The sequence below is a fragment of the Ictalurus furcatus genome, chromosome 2 (assembly GCF_023375685.1).
Source record: "Ictalurus furcatus strain D&B chromosome 2, Billie_1.0, whole genome shotgun sequence".
NCBI classification, from domain to species: Eukaryota; Metazoa; Chordata; class Actinopteri; order Siluriformes; family Ictaluridae; genus Ictalurus; species Ictalurus furcatus.
Genome location: NC_071256.1, coordinates 26,085,634 through 26,105,898, shown reverse-complemented (window position 1 = coordinate 26,105,898; position 20,265 = coordinate 26,085,634). Strand labels below are relative to the sequence as shown.

Here is a 20,265-nt window from a genome sequence, read left to right as displayed (position 1 = left end):
TTGCATTCCTGTCTGCAACGCAGCTCGCATTGCGCATGCGCTGTGTCTATCCGCTCGTTGGTGGGGGAAGGGGGCGCTAGTGAAGCGCAATGGCGGCTTCAGGCTGTGCTTAACCATACAATCACACAAGAGCGGCGGCGGGGGGGGAGAGGGGAAAAACGGAACAGGCTGAGCAGCTCTTTGTTTCTAGCTAAGATAGCTAGCTGAAGAAACCTGGGGGAGTTACCGGCGAAACCTGACTTCACATAATGTAAGTTGTTTACGACGTCTTCCTAACTTCAGAACATACAGCAGTATCGGAGAGTTTGAAGTGTGTTCATTAAAACGCCGAAATGTGAAAAGTTGGTGCATTAAAATGCTCTCGTTTTCTTTTCGGAGCTACGACGAGACCGACATATTGTCCTAACCGACAGAGTCGCGGAGACAGAAAGGAATGAATGAATATAGTTCTGAAGATGTAGTTTGAACGCAGGACTGAGTTGAGAGAGCTGGAGCAGTGCCGGACAAACCGCTTAAAAAAAGTCATATTTGCTCCGACTTTAATCTCCGTCCTTCTTTAAAGCGTTTCACACGGGGATGGGGGAGGACGGCATGGCCGGCTGTACAACCCAAACCGGCTACGTTTACTTTAATATAGCGTTTCATTGATACGCGCTTGTTCAAAGTGTATTATTAATAATCGAACTTATTATATAACTATTATAGTACGATGGAACAAATACCCTAGAGAAGAGATTAAACACGAAAGTAACCATCTTGTTTGTTCCGTGTCTGTTTTCCGCACCAATGGACTGTTCTCCCCCCCCAAACAGCTAGCTGAGCTAACTGACTACAGTACTTGCTATATGGCTTCCTAGCTGATGAAGCCTAGTTTTACTTAACAGGCGTTAGTTATTTCACTCTCAGTGCAGCATTACATGTTGGTAAACATGCTATTTGCTAATAAGCTCAGTTGTTTTGTCATTATATCGGCATAGAAATGAAGCTTAGCAGAAGTGGGACTGTGTACAGAATAATGAAAAACTTGCCGGCTCTTTAGCGTTAGCTAACAGCGCTGTCGCTGGACGCTGAAGAGTTTACTGAAATATCATTATTTATACTTTAACCGTTTAAACGTATTTTAAGAGGTAGTGCTAAAGTTAAAGTTACAAGAATTAAATTTAGTTTATTTAGAAAGCGTAAGAAATGTAGCTTTTTAAAAAGTTTTCTATAAAGCTAAACATGTTAGCAGTTATGCTAGCTCGGCACATAGATGAATTGCACTGTTGACCCGACTTTAGGAAATTTTGAATAATACTGCTAATAGTGATCTGTCGAAATGTTTGGGGGTTTTTTTTGTTTGGTTGGTTTTCCAAATACTAAAGCTATATTTTGTTATTGAAATGTTAATTATATGGTTTCAGGCGTAGCTCGCTCATAAACCGAGTCAACATCGACTGAGTCTTTGTACTTTCATCAGCCATCTGTGCGGATCAACACAGTTAGGAGAGGATCTTCTGCACCTTCTTTCATTACTTGGAACAACTTCTACAATCTACTTGATTAAGTCAGTGCTGTTCAGTGCGCATGTGGTACAGTTTACAGGACAAACTCTTGGAATAAATCTCATGTTTGTGCCCAGTAACATAAGCCATACCCCAGCTCTGTTGAAGGCCCTATTCTGATTGGTCAGAAAGTCTTGATTTATGTTCTGTAACAGCACGCCTCTGGCAGTACTGCCTGATCGATCATACTGTCCTAACTTAGTGCACATTTAAAGGGATCTGTAAATCAATACTGCAAATGTTTTTGAGCTATTTTATCTACTTTATTACCCTGGTCTTATCCGAATGATTCAATTTGTATGGACGATCTCAAATGGCAGCAAAAAGTTTTCCTCCACAGGGGAGTCTTCAGGACGGAGGACTTTCGGTGCGTTTCAGCTCCCTGGTTTAGTGATCCGGGAGTCGGCCATTTGAAGGGCTGTCTCGATAATAAAATCCTTCAAGTGCACTGGAACGTTTGCACCCTTAAAAAATCACACAATGCACTGTAAAAACCAGGCAGCGTCAATGCTATGTTCCCTTACTGGAAAAGCCCCTCATCTTCATCTACAAATATAAGTAGCTTGTCGTTGTTGTTGTAGCTCTCTAATGATTACTTGCATTAGTCGATTTTTCACTTTCTTTGACATTCTATATATGGTTTGTTTGAGTCTAACGACTATTAAGTGTTTAATTATTTGAAAAAATCCACTAGCTAGCCTACAATCCTGCTCAATCCTGTCTTGGTGTTTGCATGTTTGCCTCACACCTCCAGGGTTAGGGGTTCAATTCCCACTTCTGCCCTGTGTGCCTGGAGTTTGCGTGTTCTCCCTGTGCTTCAGGGGTTTCCTCCGGGTACTCCGGTTTCCTCCCCAATCCAAACACATGCTTTGTAGGTTGATTGGCATTTCCAGATTGTCTGTAGTGTGTGAATTAGGGATGTCACGAGAACCGATACTTCGGTACCAAGTCGGTACCAACATTCTTAAAATGTGACCGTACTTGTTTTTCTGCAGTAGCTTTAGCACAGTTTGTAACGAAAGTACAGAGGTTGCGATTCTTCTGGACCTGAAGGGGGCAGCAAATACGCGCAAGTGTTTTAATCGGTCCACAAGTGGTGAAGAGGAGGAACGCCTACAAGCACACGGGGGAAAAACTACAGAATTTTAGCTTAGCTTAACAAGTTTAGCTCAGCCCCGACTCGTTGAGAGGAAAGCTAGTATCGGTTTCCAGTGTGCAACCGATGCTATCGTTCATTTCAAACAAAGCGAGGAAACACCTATAATTTGGCAAAGCACCTGAAAGACGGTCCTATATTATATTTGTTTGAGGCAGCTGGCATTGTTGCCGTGAAACCAGCTAACTTTATGCTCCATGTAATGTTTGCGATAGCCTGTTATTTGTTAAAGACGCTAACGCATTGTGATGTTATAAACTACCTCCGAATGGGCCTCCGTGCATCGCCATTCAGCCCATGTCCTGTCAGCAAACTGTAGCCTCATGTCACTAATAATTATTCAAATGTTCATGCTTTTTATAAATCTTTTTGGCCTGCCACCATATCAGTGAATTTATGTTTGCGTTCAGAGTATAAGGTGTGTGTGTGTGTGCGCGCGCGTATAGGAGTGCACCTCCGGAGACTCCTTGTCAGACAGTGTTTGATAACTAAAATCCCCCCCCCCCATCTCTCTCTCTCTTTGCCAGTATCAGCCAGAGGAGGATGTCCTCCAGGAGAGTTATTTTATTTTTTTTAATTTGATTTTTTTTAATTTGATTTTTTTAAATTTTATTTTTATACCACACCGTGTTATCGAGTATCGTGTACTTGTGGTGGTATCGGTACCGACTACTAGATTTTTGGTATAGTGACATCCCGTGTGTGATTGTGCCCTCCGATGGGTTGGCACCCCATCCAGGGTTTCCCCTGCCTCGTGCCCTGAGCTCCCTGGGATAGGCTCCAGGCTCCCCGTAACCCTGTGTAGGATAAGTGTTATAGAGGATGGATGAATGGATGGATACATTTATCATGTATATTGTCAAAGATATCAGTCCTGTCTGTTGTTGATAAATGCCAATGGTGATGTTTTATAATGCAAGTACATAGTCATGTCGTATCAATAAAGTTTCTTGTCTTATGTGGCTGGAAATTGAGTTACCAGGGTCCTTACCAATGCCTGAACTTGTGTACACGATATACTGTTTAACGACCTAGGGTGCTGATTGAGATGCACCCTTTGCTTTGTAATTGTCGATATGGTGAGGTGTTTTGCGTGGAGACATTTAACATTTTTGGATGGAGCAACCAGCGTCAGCGTTTTGTAAGAGTCAGAGATAAAGCTGTGACGTTTTTATAATGTAGGAGACATCAAGAACTCACTTTCCACAGTCATTCCACAACATTAAGTTTAACAACAAATAAATAAAGTATGCCATCCTGTCATTATTAAAAAAAAAAGAATCGGCAAGTTGCTGTGGTATAAGAGGAATAAAAAATTTGCCATTACGGCACTTTCCATTGTGTTTTTTATACTGTAAGTTTTTAAGTCATGATATCTTACTTGGTTTTTGTAATCTGAGCTTTTGTGCTATCACTAGCTGGACTAGGCTCACTTTTAAGTGTTATACCTAACCCTAACCTTAAACTGTTTTGTTGTTGTTTTTTAAGGATAGACTGGGTTAAACGTGGAAAGCAAAATAACTTTTTCCACTTAGTCATTAACAGTTTGATTTTAAACCTGAGCAGATGAATGTATTATGTAGCAGAACATGACCATGTGTAGAGCCTTGAAAGTGTAACATCAAAGCCAAAATCATATTCATTTATGTTTTGTTTTTATGCTCTAATTTGCCGTTTGCTTGTTTTCTATTTAAAAAACAAAATGCAACAAAACTATATGTGAGCTTTGTAGGGCAGCAGAAAGAAAGGGTTCACAGAAGGGTCAGCACACCTCTAACTCTATCAACCCTATCTACTGTTATCTGTATACCACATCTGTATACCATGGACAAGAATTTCAGCATGTTTCAGTATACTGAATGAAGAAAAACACTGAATGGAAGCGCTTATAATGGACACCCAAAGACCGTTTACAAAGGTTTACGCTCGTACAGTAGAAAATAGAAATCAAAGTAACGTTACTGAAACATGTTATGCAGCAATACAGTAAAAGGTTATTCAGCTTCTCACAAACACAACCACAAAGTACATTGTCCAAAAATCTACATCTCAGGAAGAGCTAATTATATAGATATAAAGCTTTAATTTACTTCAGTCAAAAACCTTGACTAAAGAATTTATGAAACTGTTCCACATAAATTCTTGGTTTAATGTAAACATTTAGTGACCTCTTTCACATCTGTCCTTAGTCTGCCATTATAAGTAAATTTCGGGGCAACTTGCTTTCATTCTTTCATTTTGCAGTCATTGCATATGTGCTACAAATGTTGTAAAGAATTTTTTTTTTTAATAAAAAAAAATGTTATGTACACTGTCTTTTCAACAAAGTACTTTGCTTCAAGTGTAGTCTTTATACTTGTCTATAAGGGTGTACTTTTACCATTTTCTGTGCAGAACAGTGCATTTTTCTCTCTCGTTCCTCCCGGCTCTGCTGAGAGATGTCCACTCCGGACCCCCCCATGGGAGGGACCCCTCGGCCCGGCCCTTCTCCAGGCCCTGGTCCATCTCCAGGATCCATGCTGGGTCCAAGCCCAGGACCTTCACCTGGCTCTGCTCATGGTATGATGGGCCCCAGCCCGGGACCCCCACCCACAGGACACAACCTACCTCCACAGGGACCCTCAGGATACCCACAGGAAAATATGCATCAGATGCACAAGGTGAGTTGATGCAAAGATGATAGCAAAGACGGTCTCTTTCTGTCATGATTACTGGTTGGTTTATGATCTGAAGTGTTGTTATTGATGAGTGAGGTGGAGACTTTATGGTGTTTCCTCTGATATGTCCTAAATTTTATATTTTTGGATACTTCGCCAGTTGTCATCCCATTTATACTATGGCAACAGAGGCTCTTCTGGAAGCAGTCTTCTTTCTCTAGCTATTGTGAAATGCTACTTTTTTCAGTACGATACAGAGGATTGTGTTAAATCCATCGGGAGTGGGTGGGAGTTTCCTGTGCGCACACCTTGATCTCATATTTCAAACAAATGGACTGGCATAATACCACAACGCATTCAACTTAAACAAAGAAAAGTTTAATTCCTTTTTTGTGTAAGAATGAGTACTTTACACATTTATTTAAAGCATGTTTATGGATTGGGCTATAGACTATTATTAACTTTCCTTTTAGCTAACTCTCAACTAAAATATTTATTTACACTTAGAGTGAGATACGTATCTATTCCCCAAGAGATTTATTCTCTCAGATTTTGTACCTCATTTAGCCAATTACGTGTAAATAAATAAACTAAAACTGCTGTTTCTTCTTCTTCCTATCTTCAGCCTATAGAGAGCATGCACGAGAAGGGCATGCCAGATGACCCTCGCTATGGCCAGATGAAGGGCATGGGCATGAGACAGGGTGCCCACAGTGGTATGGGACCACCACCCAGCCCCATGGACCAACATTCTCAAGGTACATACTTGGCATGGCATAGGTTCCACAAGAACATGATTTCCAGTGTATTTAAAGCAGAGATGCCCAACTCCAGTCCTGCAGGATCAAAGTCCTGCACAGTTTGATATCGCTGCTTAGGGACAATTTGTCTGGCTCATTCTCAGGTTTAGTAGGTGTGTTAATGCAGGAATATAGCCAGTTTTTTCCTTGACTTTGGACTTCCAGGACTAAATTTACATTTTCTAAGTTGTGTATTGAAAGCCTCTTGTGTGGGTTTTTTTTTCCCTCTTCTTTTTTTCCCTCTTTTTCTTCTCTACTTTCCTTTTGACCACCCATGTTTAATCTTTTTTTCAGGTTATCCTTCTCCTCTTGGTGGCTCTGAACATGCTCCCAGTCCCGTGCCTGCTAACGGCCCTCCCTCTGGCCCAATGATGCCTTCTGGCCCTGGTGGTGTGCCCATGGAGGGCAGTGACCCTCAGGCTATGGGGCAGCAAAATCGAGGCGGGGGTGCTGCACCAGGTCCGGCCACAGGGCCTAACGGCGGACCTGCAGGTCCTAGTGGCCCAGGCGGCACTGGAGGACCCACACCATTCAACCAGAACCAGCTCCACCAGCTCCGTGCACAGATCATGGCATATAAGATGCTGGCACGTGGGCAGCCTCTGCCCGACCACCTGCAGATGGCTGTGCAGGGCAAACGGCCAATGCCAGGAATGCAGCCCGGGATGCCTAATATGCCCCCTACCTCAGGACCTGGCGCTGGCCCTCCTGGACCTGGAGGCCCTGGCCCAGCTGGCCCCAATTACAACAGACCACATGGTAATATTGCTGTCTTTTCTTTTTTTTGTCTTTTTCTCCCTCTTCCTTTTACTACACAAATATTTGGAGACAATGTTTATGCTGTTTGCAGTTTAAAAAAAAGCTTCTGGATGGTTTTTCATGTAATAATGAGAGTAAAGCTTCAGATCTTTGAAATTGAACCAGTTAGAAGGATAAGTAAAAAGACAAACCAACATTTGGATCTATTATGTGGATCTTGGATACCCTCTTGTGTAATGCGTTGAATGTAATGGATTACACCCATAAACCTGGGTGGATTTATTGTCTTTTTGCAGGAATGGTCGGCCCGAATATGCCTCCTCCAGGACCATCTGGCGTTCCCCCTGGTATGCAGGGACAGCCCCCTAATGGACCACCCAAATCATGGCCTGAAGGTGAGACCTGAAAAGCAGCTCACCTTATTTTTCAGTGGATTCCTGTGCACTTTTATTTCCAGGTGCTATTTATCTACAAAAGAATAACTGTCCTGAATCTTTTGGCTTATATTTCAGTCAGCAATGTGGGTGATTTTTATATTTATTTTTTTAAAATTGTTGTAGGGCCCATGGTGAACGCTGCTGCTCCAGCCAGTGCTCCTCAGAAGTTAATCCCACCCCAGCCTACTGGTCGTCCCTCTCCTGCCCCGCCCCCTGTACCCCCAGCTGCTTCGCCCGTCATGCCCCCTCAGACCCAGTCTCCAGGCCAGCCAGCTCAGCCGCCTCCCATGATGCTCCATCCAAAACAGAACCGCATCACACCTATCCAGAAGCCACGTGGCCTTGATCCTGTCGAGATTCTACAGGAGAGAGAGTACAGGTAGGGTAGAGTCATGGAGGAGATGGCTGTTTTTGTGCAGTATAACAATTTATTAATTTAAGTCTTCTTCCATATCAGACTGCAAGCTCGTATAGCCCATCGTATCCAAGAGCTGGAGAATATTCCTGGCTCTCTAGCAGGAGACCTGAGAACCAAAGCCTCCATTGAGCTGAAGGCCCTGAGACTTCTTAACTTTCAGAGACAGGTAGACAGCAGTATTTCTCTATTTAAATTTTTTTTTAGCATTTAGCTATCTATTTTTTTTATGGCCCTGGCATTGCTGACACGTTAGCAAGAATATCAAGTATTTGATATGAAGAGTATGTAGATCTTTGTAAACCCTTGAGTGTCTCTCTTACAGCTGCGGCAGGAGGTGGTAGTGTGTATGCGGCGTGACACAGCCCTGGAGACGGCACTCAACGCCAAAGCTTACAAACGCAGCAAGAGACAGTCCCTGCGTGAGGCTCGTATCACAGAGAAACTGGAGAAGCAGCAGAAGATTGAGCAAGAGCGTAAACGTCGTCAAAAACACCAGGTACTGGGGTACACACTCTTGGGCTTATGCTGCAGCTAAACCTAGAGGTCAGTTGGCATATTTAGCCTAGAGCTTTTTGAGCTGGTAACAATCATGTTGTATGGGTTTTGGTGTTTATGAACAGATTGTAGTTTTCATTCAGTTTTGTTCACTATAGGAAACTGATTTTCAAATCTAAATTCTCTAGAAAACATACAACACAATCCTTCCTTGTTTATTTTTTCTTCTTCTCCAGGAATATCTCAACAGTATCCTCCAGCATGCAAAGGATTTTAAGGAGTACCATCGCTCCATGACAGGAAAGCTCCAGAAGCTTACCAAAGCTGTGGCCACCTACCATGCCAACACGGAGCGTGAACAGAAAAAAGAGAATGAGCGCATTGAGAAGGAGAGAATGCGGAGGCTGATGGTGAGGAAATGCGTACACTGCCAAACTAAAACACGGCCCAGATTAAAATCCATCTCTAAGCATATTTCCTGTCTATCCCCTAGGCAGAAGATGAGGAGGGTTACAGGAAGCTGATTGATCAGAAGAAAGACAAGCGTCTGGCCTACTTGCTACAGCAGACAGACGAGTATGTGGCCAACCTCACAGAGCTCGTGCGTGCCCACAAGGCTGTTCAGGCCCTCAAGGAGAAAAAGAAGAAGAAGAAAAAGAAGGTAGGACATTTTAACGCTATAGCATGGCTATACTCCTGGTAATAATATCTGTCTTGTTGCATGAAAAATATTATATTATTATTTGTTATAGAAGGCAGACAATGGTGAGGGTGGAGTTTCAGCACTGGGCCCAGATGGAGAGGTAAACAGTATTCCTTTAATATTTCTTAATGGTGTGTATAAACGAGTCCAACTGAGTTTAAATGAAAGTTCTCTAGCAGCAAACTAACTCGAATGTGAAAGAACATCAGGAGAAACACCGTTCAGATAACATCATTGATTTAGATAAAATTTTCTGTTGCCTGCCCTGCCTCTGCAACAGATATAGTGAGGCAATAGTCCAGTGACCACTTCTTACAGCATTAATAATGAATGTCCTGTAGTAGAGATGTAATGGTATTAAAATTTCATATCACGATTATCGTGACCAAAACTATCACTGTTATCAGTGTTAACACGGTATTCTGAAAATGTACTGATACACACACTGAAATCATTTAAACAGGTTTGAATGGTCATTTAGTTCAGTTAGAGTACATGGTAGAAGGCAGTGACAGTGCTGTGGAGATTTTCCAACCTTCCAAGAGGACCAATTCCAAAGTGTGGTCACATTTCGGATTCTGTAAAAATGCAGAGGGAAACTTAATAGACGATGGTCACCCTGTCTGCAGAGCTTGTCAGAAGAATGCTGCTGTGAAAGGGGGCTTTTGGCGTTTTTCCCTCTTTTCCCCCTTGCTTTTAAATGGCTTATGTATTATATCTTTTAAATTAGCAGCAATTGCTTGAATGTTAGGTTCATTATTATTCTTAATGAAAAACACAACACTAACAAAGCAGTACAATGACAAACTTGCTTATATTAAACCAAATCTTCCATCATCGTCTTGTTAGTCAGCTCGCCTCACTCTCGTCATGTGATAAATGAAATCTGAGTCCTGCTGATCTGTGCTGCGACTCCAACTCAATCGGCTCATGTTGAATTGAGCAGACACGTTCAGTTTTTAATTGTAGCATCTGTTTTAACGCACAAAAAACAATATTTTATGCTACGCCTGCGTCAGACTCATGCTAGGTGTGTGTGGACAGCATTTACAGCAAGTTTTACAAATCACGATAATTGCGCACGGTTTTAATGATAATGAAATGTCACCCAGTCATACTAAACATCTGCGAATTTTATCGTGAAACCGGTAACCGTTTCATCCCTCTCATGTAGTGTCTTCTGTTCTATTTAAGGTTTTTCGGTCTACTGTGCTGTTTACAGTGCTCACTAGTGTAGCCGCTGGCTTTTATTTGCATGACATGATATACTTCCTAGAACATTTGAAACATTTCTTTGTGCTGTAGCCTCTGGATGAGACCAGTCAGATGAGTGATCTCCCTGTGAAAGTCATTCATGTGGACAGTGGCAAGATTCTGACTGGTGGGGATGCTCCCAAAGCAAACCAGCTGGAGACCTGGCTGGAGATGAACCCTGGGTAAGCGTGCGTGTTTGGGAGATTACCGTTTTACTTTTTCCCACGAACACTGAGCAGATTTGTTAAGTATTTGAATGTATATGTATTGAGTAAAAAAAAGTTTCTTTAAAGCATGAGAGATTGAAATAACGTCAATATATTAATCAGCTTTAGATGGTATAGTGGTTAATTTTAAAGTAAAATGTGAAAATGACCTTTTATGTCTTATCTGTAGGTATGAAGTGGCACCACGGTCTGATAGTGAAGACAGTGGCTCAGATGATGAAGAGGTAAACATATTCCCCCTCTGTATTCCTGTGTGTGTGCAAGCATACATGATCAATAGTGTGTGCTGCAGACAGTGTGTCTGGCAGTATCTGTTCTGCCTCAGTTTCTACACTTTAGCCTTGAGCTGTCTCTAGCAAAAGCAACTAATTGTGCTATTTATTAATAGATAACATGACATAAGCTTATACTGAGAGATTGTTATTTGGTTAGTGTGTGTGCTTTATCATTCACTCCCTGTTCTTCCCTGCAGTATGAGGACGAAGAGCAGCTGCAACCATCCCAGCCCCCAGCAGAAGAGAAGAAGAAAATTCCAGATCCCGACTGTGAGGATGTGTCTGAGGTTGATGTCCGTCACATTATTGAGTGAGTATGCACAATTTACGAACTTGACTATTTTTATAATTTTATTCAAAGGAATTCAGTAGCGAAAATGCATAAAACGTATTGCGTATTGGTTTTGCACTAGTGCTCCAACATTACTTGTTGGTTATATTAGCCTGGCAGCTCATTAGTACAAAACTAATGAAGGAAACTTTGGTTTCTATACATGTCCTGACATTCTTTGTATTATGATGCTCATATACTGGCATGAACTAATCTCTGGAGGTGGACAGAAATGCTAAGCATTTCTCTGTCACATTGTCTTGCAGTCATGCAAAGCAGGATGTGGACGACGAGTACGGCAGCGCTCAGTTTGCTGTGGGCCTTCAGTCCTACTACGCTGTGGCACACGCGGTCACTGAGAGAGTGGACAGACAGTCCTCTCTCCTGATTAATGGGACACTCAAACAGTACCAGGTACAGGCATGCAGAGTAAATAGATGCTAAAATGTCGAAAAGAAATACAATAGTATGTTAACCAGGGAACAAAATTTTCTTCTTGCTCTGTGTGAGACAGATTAAAGGTCTGGAGTGGCTTGTCTCTCTGTATAATAATAATCTAAATGGCATTCTTGCGGATGAGATGGGCTTGGGAAAGACTATCCAGACCATCGCACTCATTACCTACCTCATGGAGTACAAACGTCTTAATGGACCCTTCCTCATAATCGTACCCCTCTCGTAAGTTTGCCTCAGTTTTTAAATCTTGCCTTCTAATTATTTTCCAAAAAAATTTTAAACATGCATTTTGAATATAAATGTGTTGGTTCCAGCACAGTCCTTTCAGTTTCCTAGTTCGTATTAACCCAGGGGTTCCCAGACATCTTAGGCAAATAACCTTGTCAAATTTCAACTGTCAGCGGAAGACCTGTAAACTCAGGTAGCTGCTGTATGTGTGCTTTTTATTATTGAAACAAAATAATACAGAACAAAAAGATCTTTGGCTTGGATGCTTTCCAGTGTCTCTCTGTGGCTTAGTCATCCACACACACACACACATACGCGCGCAGCTCACTAAGTGAAAAGGAAAGAAAACAGCTTGTTAATATAGCCCACAAAGATAATCAACAGGTGTTCTATGTTAATTCCCCAATGTTACAGTAGGAAAGGCTCCTATGTAAACTTAAACGCTCAACAGTTTCTGTTTTTCTAACATCTGTGATGTCTTTTCACAGGACTCTATCCAACTGGGTGTATGAGTTTGATAAATGGGCTCCATCTGTGGTCAAAGTCTCCTATAAGGTAAAGACTATTTATTGTTTTCCAAAATAAGGAGATCCTTGTCTCCCACCTGCCCTCTCTCTGTGGTTCAGTGATTCACTGGTTCTTCTCGTCTTCACAGGGTTCTCCTGCTGCTCGCCGGGCCTTTCTACCTATTCTGCGCAGTGGCAAGTTCAACGTGCTTCTTACCACCTATGAGTACATCATCAAAGATAAGCAAGTGCTGGCCAAGGTAGATCAGTCATACCCAGTGTATGTGTATGCCATTGTGTAGGGCCTTTCTGTTTGGCTCAAACTATAATGCAGGATATGTGCTGGTTCATAGCATTCTCGAAAGCAAATGATTTTAGTTAGCCGTTTGATTCACAACCAACCGGAAATCTGTATCTCTTCTCCATCCCCCGCCCCCCAGATCCGCTGGAAGTACATGATTGTAGACGAGGGTCACCGTATGAAGAATCACCACTGTAAGCTGACTCAGGTTCTAAACACACACTACCTGGCCCCCAGGCGCGTGCTACTCACAGGTACACCTCTGCAGAACAAACTGCCTGAGCTCTGGGCCCTGCTGAACTTCCTGCTGCCCACAATCTTCAAAAGCTGCAGCACCTTTGAGCAGTGGTTCAATGCACCATTTGCCATGACTGGTGAAAAGGTAATGTTACAGTGCACATCTGAAATATGGTTATGACCATTTATTGAGTGGATTATTTTTTTATTATTATTTTTTTTGTTTGTTTGTGCGTTCCTGCACCCCAACGTGAGTTATTAATCATACCTGTGCTCCCATTCTGCAGGTCGACCTCAATGAGGAAGAGACCATTCTGATCATTCGGCGTCTGCACAAAGTGCTCCGCCCCTTCTTGCTCAGGAGACTCAAGAAAGAAGTAGAGGCCCAGCTGCCTGAGAAGGTCTGTTACTTTTTTTTGTTTGTTTTTTTCTTCTTCATACATCCATATGTACATTTTCCTACTGCACATGCAACAAGAACTGAACCAAAGTGGAACCAATTGAACTTGCTTCTTGTGGATTTTGGACTTGAAAGATGCATACAGTGGTCAGAATGGTATTTAAAGCAACTACATTATGAAATGCAGTGACTCCATGGTTAGTCCGATATGGGGGGGAAAATGTATCCGTCTTGCAGTCTTGTTTTGTCAGCAACAAAAAAAAAAATCTCTACTGTTGCATTACAACCAGCACCAAAGTGCTGCACTCAGACTATTCAGTATGACTTATGTTTGTATACACTTCAGCACTTCGCCTCTTCATTAAATCCAAGATTATTGGTATGAATTTTGAGCAGTATCCACACAACCTCTATTTTAGGTATTGCATTTTTTTTTGTCTGAAACGTAGCACTATGTTGTGCATTTATACAAATGCCATTTTTACTTCTAATCAATCCCGCCCTTCAGATACAACACTGTCTGTACTTTGTAGACATCATGTATACATCTACCCTGGTCAAGTGATCTGTTCTCCATTGTGTATGTGTGGAATTGCAGCCAGTCAAGATCTGTGCTGATGTTGATTTTTCTTTTGTTCTGTACCCCCTCTGTGCAGGTTGAGTATGTGATCAAGTGTGACATGTCAGCACTACAGAGAGTATTGTACAGGCACATGCAAGCTAAAGGAGTCCTGCTTACTGATGGCTCTGAGAAAGACAAGAAGGTAAAGATGAAAAGATTCACCCACTTGTTCTACAGACTAAATAAAGTGTACATGCGAGGGGTGGATCAGTAATATCTGTGTAATGTCTTGCAGGGTAAAGGTGGAACTAAGACATTGATGAACACAATCATGCAGCTGCGGAAGATTTGTAACCACCCATACATGTTTCAGCATATTGAGGTATGCTTAAAAAAACAACATAAGTCTCTATTTTGAATGTATTTCATCATATAAGCCAGCTTTTTGTGCTGTATAATGTTGGTGAGTTGAGATCTGTAGAAAGGAAATGATAAACAATTGTAGTGACTGTATTTTAATATTTGACATTTCTTGTAGTGTCTCATTTGTAGCTGTATACAGCCACCCACTAAATCCTTTCTGTATAGCAGTATATTATAGCTATGTAAAATTTAATGTTTGTTGATGCCATGTTTTGGTTCTTAGGAGTCCTTCTCTGAGCACCTGGGCTTTACTGGAGGCATTGTTCAAGGGTAAGTGATAGACAGACATAATGGTACACTTCAAGTTCTTCCTTCTGCCATTATATTTTCCTTTGTATCTTTTGCATCACCTTTTCTCCAGGCCAGACTTGTATCGTGCCTCTGGAAAGTTCGAGCTCCTGGACCGCATTCTTCCCAAGCTGCGTGCAACCAACCACAAAGTGCTCCTCTTCTGTCAGATGACTTCGCTCATGACCATCATGGAGGACTATTTTGCCTACCGTAATTTTAAATACCTGCGTCTGGATGGTGAGTTTCTCTTTACTTGTATTATTTGGGTACGGTATCTGTTTATCCTGTAATAATTGATATGATAAAATAATTTTTAAATCTGTGTATATAGGAACCACTAAGGCTGAGGACCGTGGCATGCTGCTTAAGAACTTTAATGACCCTGCGTTTCAGTACTTTGTGTTCCTGCTGAGTACCAGAGCTGGTGGCCTGGGGCTCAACCTGCAGTCTGCTGACACAGTCATCATTTTTGATAGTGACTGGAACCCTCATCAGGTACGAGGGCAGCCAGGAGAGATTCACGGTTTCCAATTTCGTTCAGCAAAATCCTCTTTCTGTACTGGTTTTATCCTGCCTCCATCTTCCCACAATTCACAGCACCACTCAATGCCATAGTCATTTTGTTTTTGTTTTTCGGTTCCTCTTTTTTTGGCTGCAGGACTTGCAAGCTCAGGACCGCGCTCATCGCATTGGGCAACAGAACGAGGTGCGTGTGCTGCGTCTCTGCACTGTCAACAGCGTGGAAGAGAAGATCCTCGCTGCTGCCAAGTACAAATTAAACGTGGACCAGAAGGTGATCCAGGCCGGTATGTTTGACCAGAAGTCCTCCAGCCACGAGCGCAGGGCCTTCTTGCAGGCCATCCTGGAGCACGAGGAACAGGATGAGGTAGAGCCTCTATACTGATTCTGATTCTGTACTTTTGTTTAAGCAAAGGTTGTGAGACCCCGTGACTCCTTCTCCAGAATGTCATCTAACTACTGTGCAGAAAACCTGCGTGTGCTTAAATAAGAAGCATTTTAGTGGCGCCTCCCCTAATCCAAATTAAAGCAAGAATGTTAAATCTCTTTATTTGCTGGTTTGATTTCTCTCTCTCTTGCCCTATCTCAGGAGGAGGATGAGGTACCTGACGATGAGACTGTCAATCAGATGATTGCCAGGAGTGAGGAGGAGTTTGATCACTTCATGGTAAGTGCTGCAACTTATTAATACTGAGATCTGTGAATATAGACTGCACCGATATGTTGTCATTTTATGTAACCACATTCTCTCTTAACCATTCCGTGTTTCACCCATTTCCTCTCTGTCTCTGTGTGTGTCCATGTCCTGCTTCACTTCAGCGCATGGATCTAGACCGACGCCGTGAAGAGGCCCGGAACCCCAAGCGCAGGCCTCGTCTGATGGAGGAAGATGAGCTCCCCACCTGGATTATGAAGGACGATGCAGAGGTGGAAAGACTCACCTGTGAGGAGGAAGAGGAGAAGATGTTCGGCCGTGGATCACGACAGAGAAAAGAGGTGGACTACAGTGACTCACTTACTGAGAAACAGTGGCTCAAGGTGAGACGAGGACAGAAACCTGTTTGGGGCCCTATCTTGTTGCAAGCATGTGTTTATCCTTAGATCATTTTATTTATTCTTACTTGTTTTAATTCTTTGCAATTCTTTGAGGCTTTTAGCTATGGCTTTTTTAATACATTGTTATAGTTGTTTTTGTCTTTTTAGCATTTGCAAGTTTTTGACCGCCTATATTTTTAGTTTATTAAATGCTTGGTAAATTCACGGTATATCTCAATCACTCCTCAGGCGATAGAGGAGGGCACACTGGAGGAGATTGAAGAGGAAGTACGGCATAAAAAGACGACCCGGAAGAGAAAGCGAGAGCGTGACCTAGACCTCCCAGGCCCAGCCACACCCAGCTCCAGTGGACGAAGCAGAGATAAGGATGACGACAGTAAGAAGCAAAAGAAGCGTGGTCGCCCCCCTGCTGAGAAACTCTCTCCCAACCCACCATCCCTCACCAAGAAGATGAAGAAAATTGTTGATGCCGTCATCAAGTATAAGGACAAGTAAGCTATAACATTTCAGTCATTAATGCCACCTATTGTAAACCATTAACCTCTGATGGTTCACTTACTACACTGAGGTTCCTGTGTGAATTTGTGGGAAAGGCCTGATGAAATTCCAGCTGAATAAATCAGTCTGTTGTTGAGATCTTTATAACGGCATGTCTGAGAATATGTTGCGGTTTAGATTAAACATGGTGAAATCAAAAAATGTAGTCAGATAACTTTCTTTCATGTTTGCGTTATATTTGTCTTGTGATTCTTCCACGTTTCATGTTAGCAGCGGCAGGCAGCTGAGCGAGGTCTTTATCCAGCTTCCCTCTCGCAAGGAGCTGCCCGAGTATTATGAGCTCATCCGCAAACCCGTGGACTTCCGCAAGATCAAGGTACCTTACTGGAAAGCCAATAATAACTCTTTCCTTTCTTACATGTGTCCATTAAAATGGGATTGTACACATCTTAATTTGAAATTAAATAATTTTGGTAAATGAGGTTCAGTACAATTCAGGTGGCTTGATGGTGGTGTGAAATTCTTAACACTGAACTTTTCAGTGATTTTCAATGTGATCATTTTCAGTAAAGTGTGAACTTAACTACCATCATGGCAGTGTTATTAAATATGGATCATCTGTCGGTGTGCAGGAACGCATAAGGATCCATAAATACCGCAGTCTGAACGACTTGGAGAAAGATGTCATGCTGCTCTGCCAGAATGCTCAGACCTTCAACCTGGAAGGGTCACTGGTAAGATCCTTCACTGCTGTGTGATATCTGTGAAGCAAATGTTGTGGTTTTGACTCTTAAAATGCCTCATATGAGTTTACCACAAAAAAAAAAGTTTGTCAGCCAGGTCACTTTTCTCTGTCTGTGCGTATCAGATCTATGAAGACTCCATCGTGCTCCAGTCTGTGTTCACAAGTGTGCGGCAGAAGATCGAGAAGGAGGAGGAAAGTGACGGAGAGGAGAGTGAGGAGGATGAAGAGGAGGTGGATGAAGGCTCAGAGTCTGAATGTTCGTATTCAGTTATTGTTTGTGTAAACAGTATTCTGTGTAGAAGAGCGGGAAAGTAATGTGCGTTTTTGTGTTGTAGCACGCTCTGTAAAGGTGAAGATCAAGCTGAGCCGTAAGGAGAAAGCCCGTGACAGTGGGAAAGGCAGGCGGCGCACTGGACGAAGCTCACGACCTAAACCGGTCGTAAGTGATGATGACAGTGAAGAGGAGCAGGAAGAGGTAACACTCTACTTTTCTGAATAGTTATGGCATGCTGAAATTACACATACTACCAGAGTACGTGACCTGCTTATTAAAAGGGGTGCACATAATGTGTATATATACATTTTCGCTATGATACCATATGCAATCCAGCCGTTATTTAGCCCAGTGTTGTGCCAGATAACGATAGGGTCAGTGCATCAGTTATATTAAATCTGAATCTGCTTTTCTATTAAACAGTATTCAGAAGATGTAATAAGTGTTAGCATTTGCATAATTTCCTGTCCAAATCTTTCCTGATCCACTTTTTTTTCTCTCTCTCTCTCTCCCTCTCTCTCTCTCTCTCTCTCTCTCTCTCTCCTGGCTTTCATTTTGACAGGAGCACTCTGCCAGTGGAAGTGAGGAAGACTAAGCCTTCAACCGGACCAAACAATCCTTTCTGATCCGATCTAGACATCATTTTTCACTTTAGCGTTACAGGACCAGCTCCATGTAAAGGGCCTAGTTATACCTTAGATTAATTTTCAGTGACGCATCAAATCCAAACGGATTAATTGAAACATTGTGCAGATTTGTGCAGACGGTTTAACCCCAGAACAAAGTGATTCTAAATGGAGGGTCCATGTAAACAAAGTAATGCAGTGCAGCTTTGATGGTGCTGACTAAGACATTTTAAATCTAAGAGGAAAAAAAACACTTTAATATTTAAACAAGCATTCCTGGTTTATATATAGTAGGAATGTATTTCTCTTTCCTTTATATTGTTTTTTTTTTTTTTTTTTTTTTTCTCTTTATGAAAGTGATGTGGACAGTAGTGTGGCTAGCTGACAGACCGTGGACTATCAGGAAAATTTACTTGACCAGTTTTAGGTGAAATGATTGTTTTCCTGTAATTTCATGCATTTGTGAGCAGTGTACAGTAGTCACTGGCTTTTGTGTTTTGTTTTTCAAGCCTCTGCAGAGGTAATGTTGTGAGTCTGTTAAGGAACAAGGTGTATGGGTTGTTCTGCCGTCGTTCTCTTTTACTTTGAATTTTCCCATCTTTCAATTTCTTTCCTAAGGTTAATTTAAGAATATTAGCAGGATTATGGTACTTCCTCCCTCGTTGAGCTTCAGTCGGCTAAAAGGAGGAGTAGCGCTTAGGACTCAGTACTGTGTCGGCGTCACTGGATTCCCAAGACTATAATAAAGGCATCTTACAACTAGTCTCTGGCCACATGTGGGTTTCTTTTGTCATAGGAACAGAACACTGAGTAAGTCTGTTTCAAAGCACTTAATCTTTCATGGGGAGTTTTGATTTTCTTAGAAATTTCCTGCCATGGGTAATGTAAACTAAAGTTTAAATGACAAGTCATGAAATCCATTTTTAGGAAAATCTAGACCGCAACATCACACATTTTAATAGAGTCCAGAGAATGTCGAGGATAAAGCCGAGGCTGTAGAGGAATGAATGGGCACCATAAATGTGCTGCTCCCAGTATAGTCCCCAACATGGCCTTTCTTTGAACAGCAAGCTACGTATCTGATCACCCACGCATATGAGAATAAATTGGACTCGATGCAGGAACGCTTCACTTCTGCTACTTCACGTGTAAAATTTTAGCAGTGCAGAGATTAGAGATTACAATCTGCAGTTTGTCATTATTCCACACAAGACGACATCTTTACAAATTCGATGTGTTTCCCGCTCTCTTTTTATTGTCAGGATATAATTGGTCCTGATTATTGGATGTTTTTAAACCATCAGCTGATAGTGTGAAAAATTGCCTTTATACATGGGTGCATCTCTAGTTTATATGATCACTGACAAGGAACCTTTTTAGTATTGGTTCTTTGGTATCTTTTTAGGTTTGCTTTTAGGTACTGTTTTGTAACCACAAGCTGACCATTCCCATAATGTTCACTTATGTCCGGCTGAAAAAAAAAACAATAGATACCCTCACACAAATTCTAATAGTTTCCACTACAAACACCATTACAAACCATTGTTGATCCTTAATAGTATCCACTAGACATAGCATGCCAACAACAGAAGGCAACAAATTTCCCAATAGACCCCCACAGGGACCATCACAGTGTCCATTAAAAACCAATACAATTCAAATTAAAACCATTACAAATTCTATGGGGGTTTCTATTGTTTTTGTATTTCAGCAGGAGGAGAAGTGACCAAAGCTGATTTTAGGTTCAATTTTAAGGCTCAACAAATATTCTGTATTTCACAAGTGACTGTCTTCTGCAAATCCAACAAAGAATAATGATGCTAGAGATTTCAGTGATTTATATTTCAATATAAAATAAAATCGCAGTGATAACGTTCTGGTAGCTGAAAAATAGCTTTCTTGGCGTTTGTGAATAACAGGGATAAATTTGTATTTTACTGCACCTTTGCGGTATTTGTTGATGGTGGTTTAATAATATTTATAATGCAGTTGTTCATAATTTATATTAGTGTAAAAAGTATTTTAATTGAGTTTAGTCTCGTTTATTAGTGAGTTAAGTGTTAATTTAAAAGTGTACAGTTGTCCAG

At 41.7% G+C, this 20,265-nt stretch overlaps 1 protein-coding gene across 5 annotated transcripts; it reads left to right on the top strand.

Moving 5' to 3' along the window:
• The first annotated feature begins 134 nt into the window (after nt 1–134).
• Nucleotides 135–18,940, top strand: smarca4a (SWI/SNF related, matrix associated, actin dependent regulator of chromatin, subfamily a, member 4a). 5 transcript variants are annotated; one of them, XM_053611288.1, is made up of 34 exons: nt 135–250; nt 5,095–5,360; nt 5,983–6,115; nt 6,452–6,916; nt 7,213–7,311; nt 7,477–7,732; nt 7,811–7,937; nt 8,094–8,267; nt 8,503–8,676; nt 8,760–8,927; nt 9,019–9,069; nt 10,275–10,405; nt 10,620–10,674; nt 10,923–11,035; nt 11,323–11,470; nt 11,571–11,734; nt 12,229–12,295; nt 12,396–12,506; nt 12,687–12,929; nt 13,072–13,185; nt 13,841–13,948; nt 14,042–14,128; nt 14,393–14,439; nt 14,531–14,697; nt 14,792–14,955; nt 15,119–15,346; nt 15,569–15,646; nt 15,799–16,017; nt 16,264–16,526; nt 16,807–16,909; nt 17,166–17,267; nt 17,402–17,534; nt 17,614–17,753; nt 18,115–18,940. In XM_053611288.1, the coding sequence occupies exons 2-34, from the start codon at nt 5,139–5,141 to the stop codon at nt 18,145–18,147; spliced, it is 4,887 nt and encodes a 1,628-aa protein (XP_053467263.1). In that variant the 5' UTR covers nt 135–250; nt 5,095–5,138; the 3' UTR covers nt 18,148–18,940. The 5 variants fall into 5 exon arrangements, with proteins under 5 accessions (XP_053467263.1, XP_053467254.1, XP_053467247.1 ...); XM_053611279.1 differs by having other exon boundaries at nt 16,804–16,909; XM_053611272.1 differs by having other exon boundaries at nt 11,287–11,470.
• Nucleotides 18,941–20,265: the final 1,325 nt, after the last annotated feature.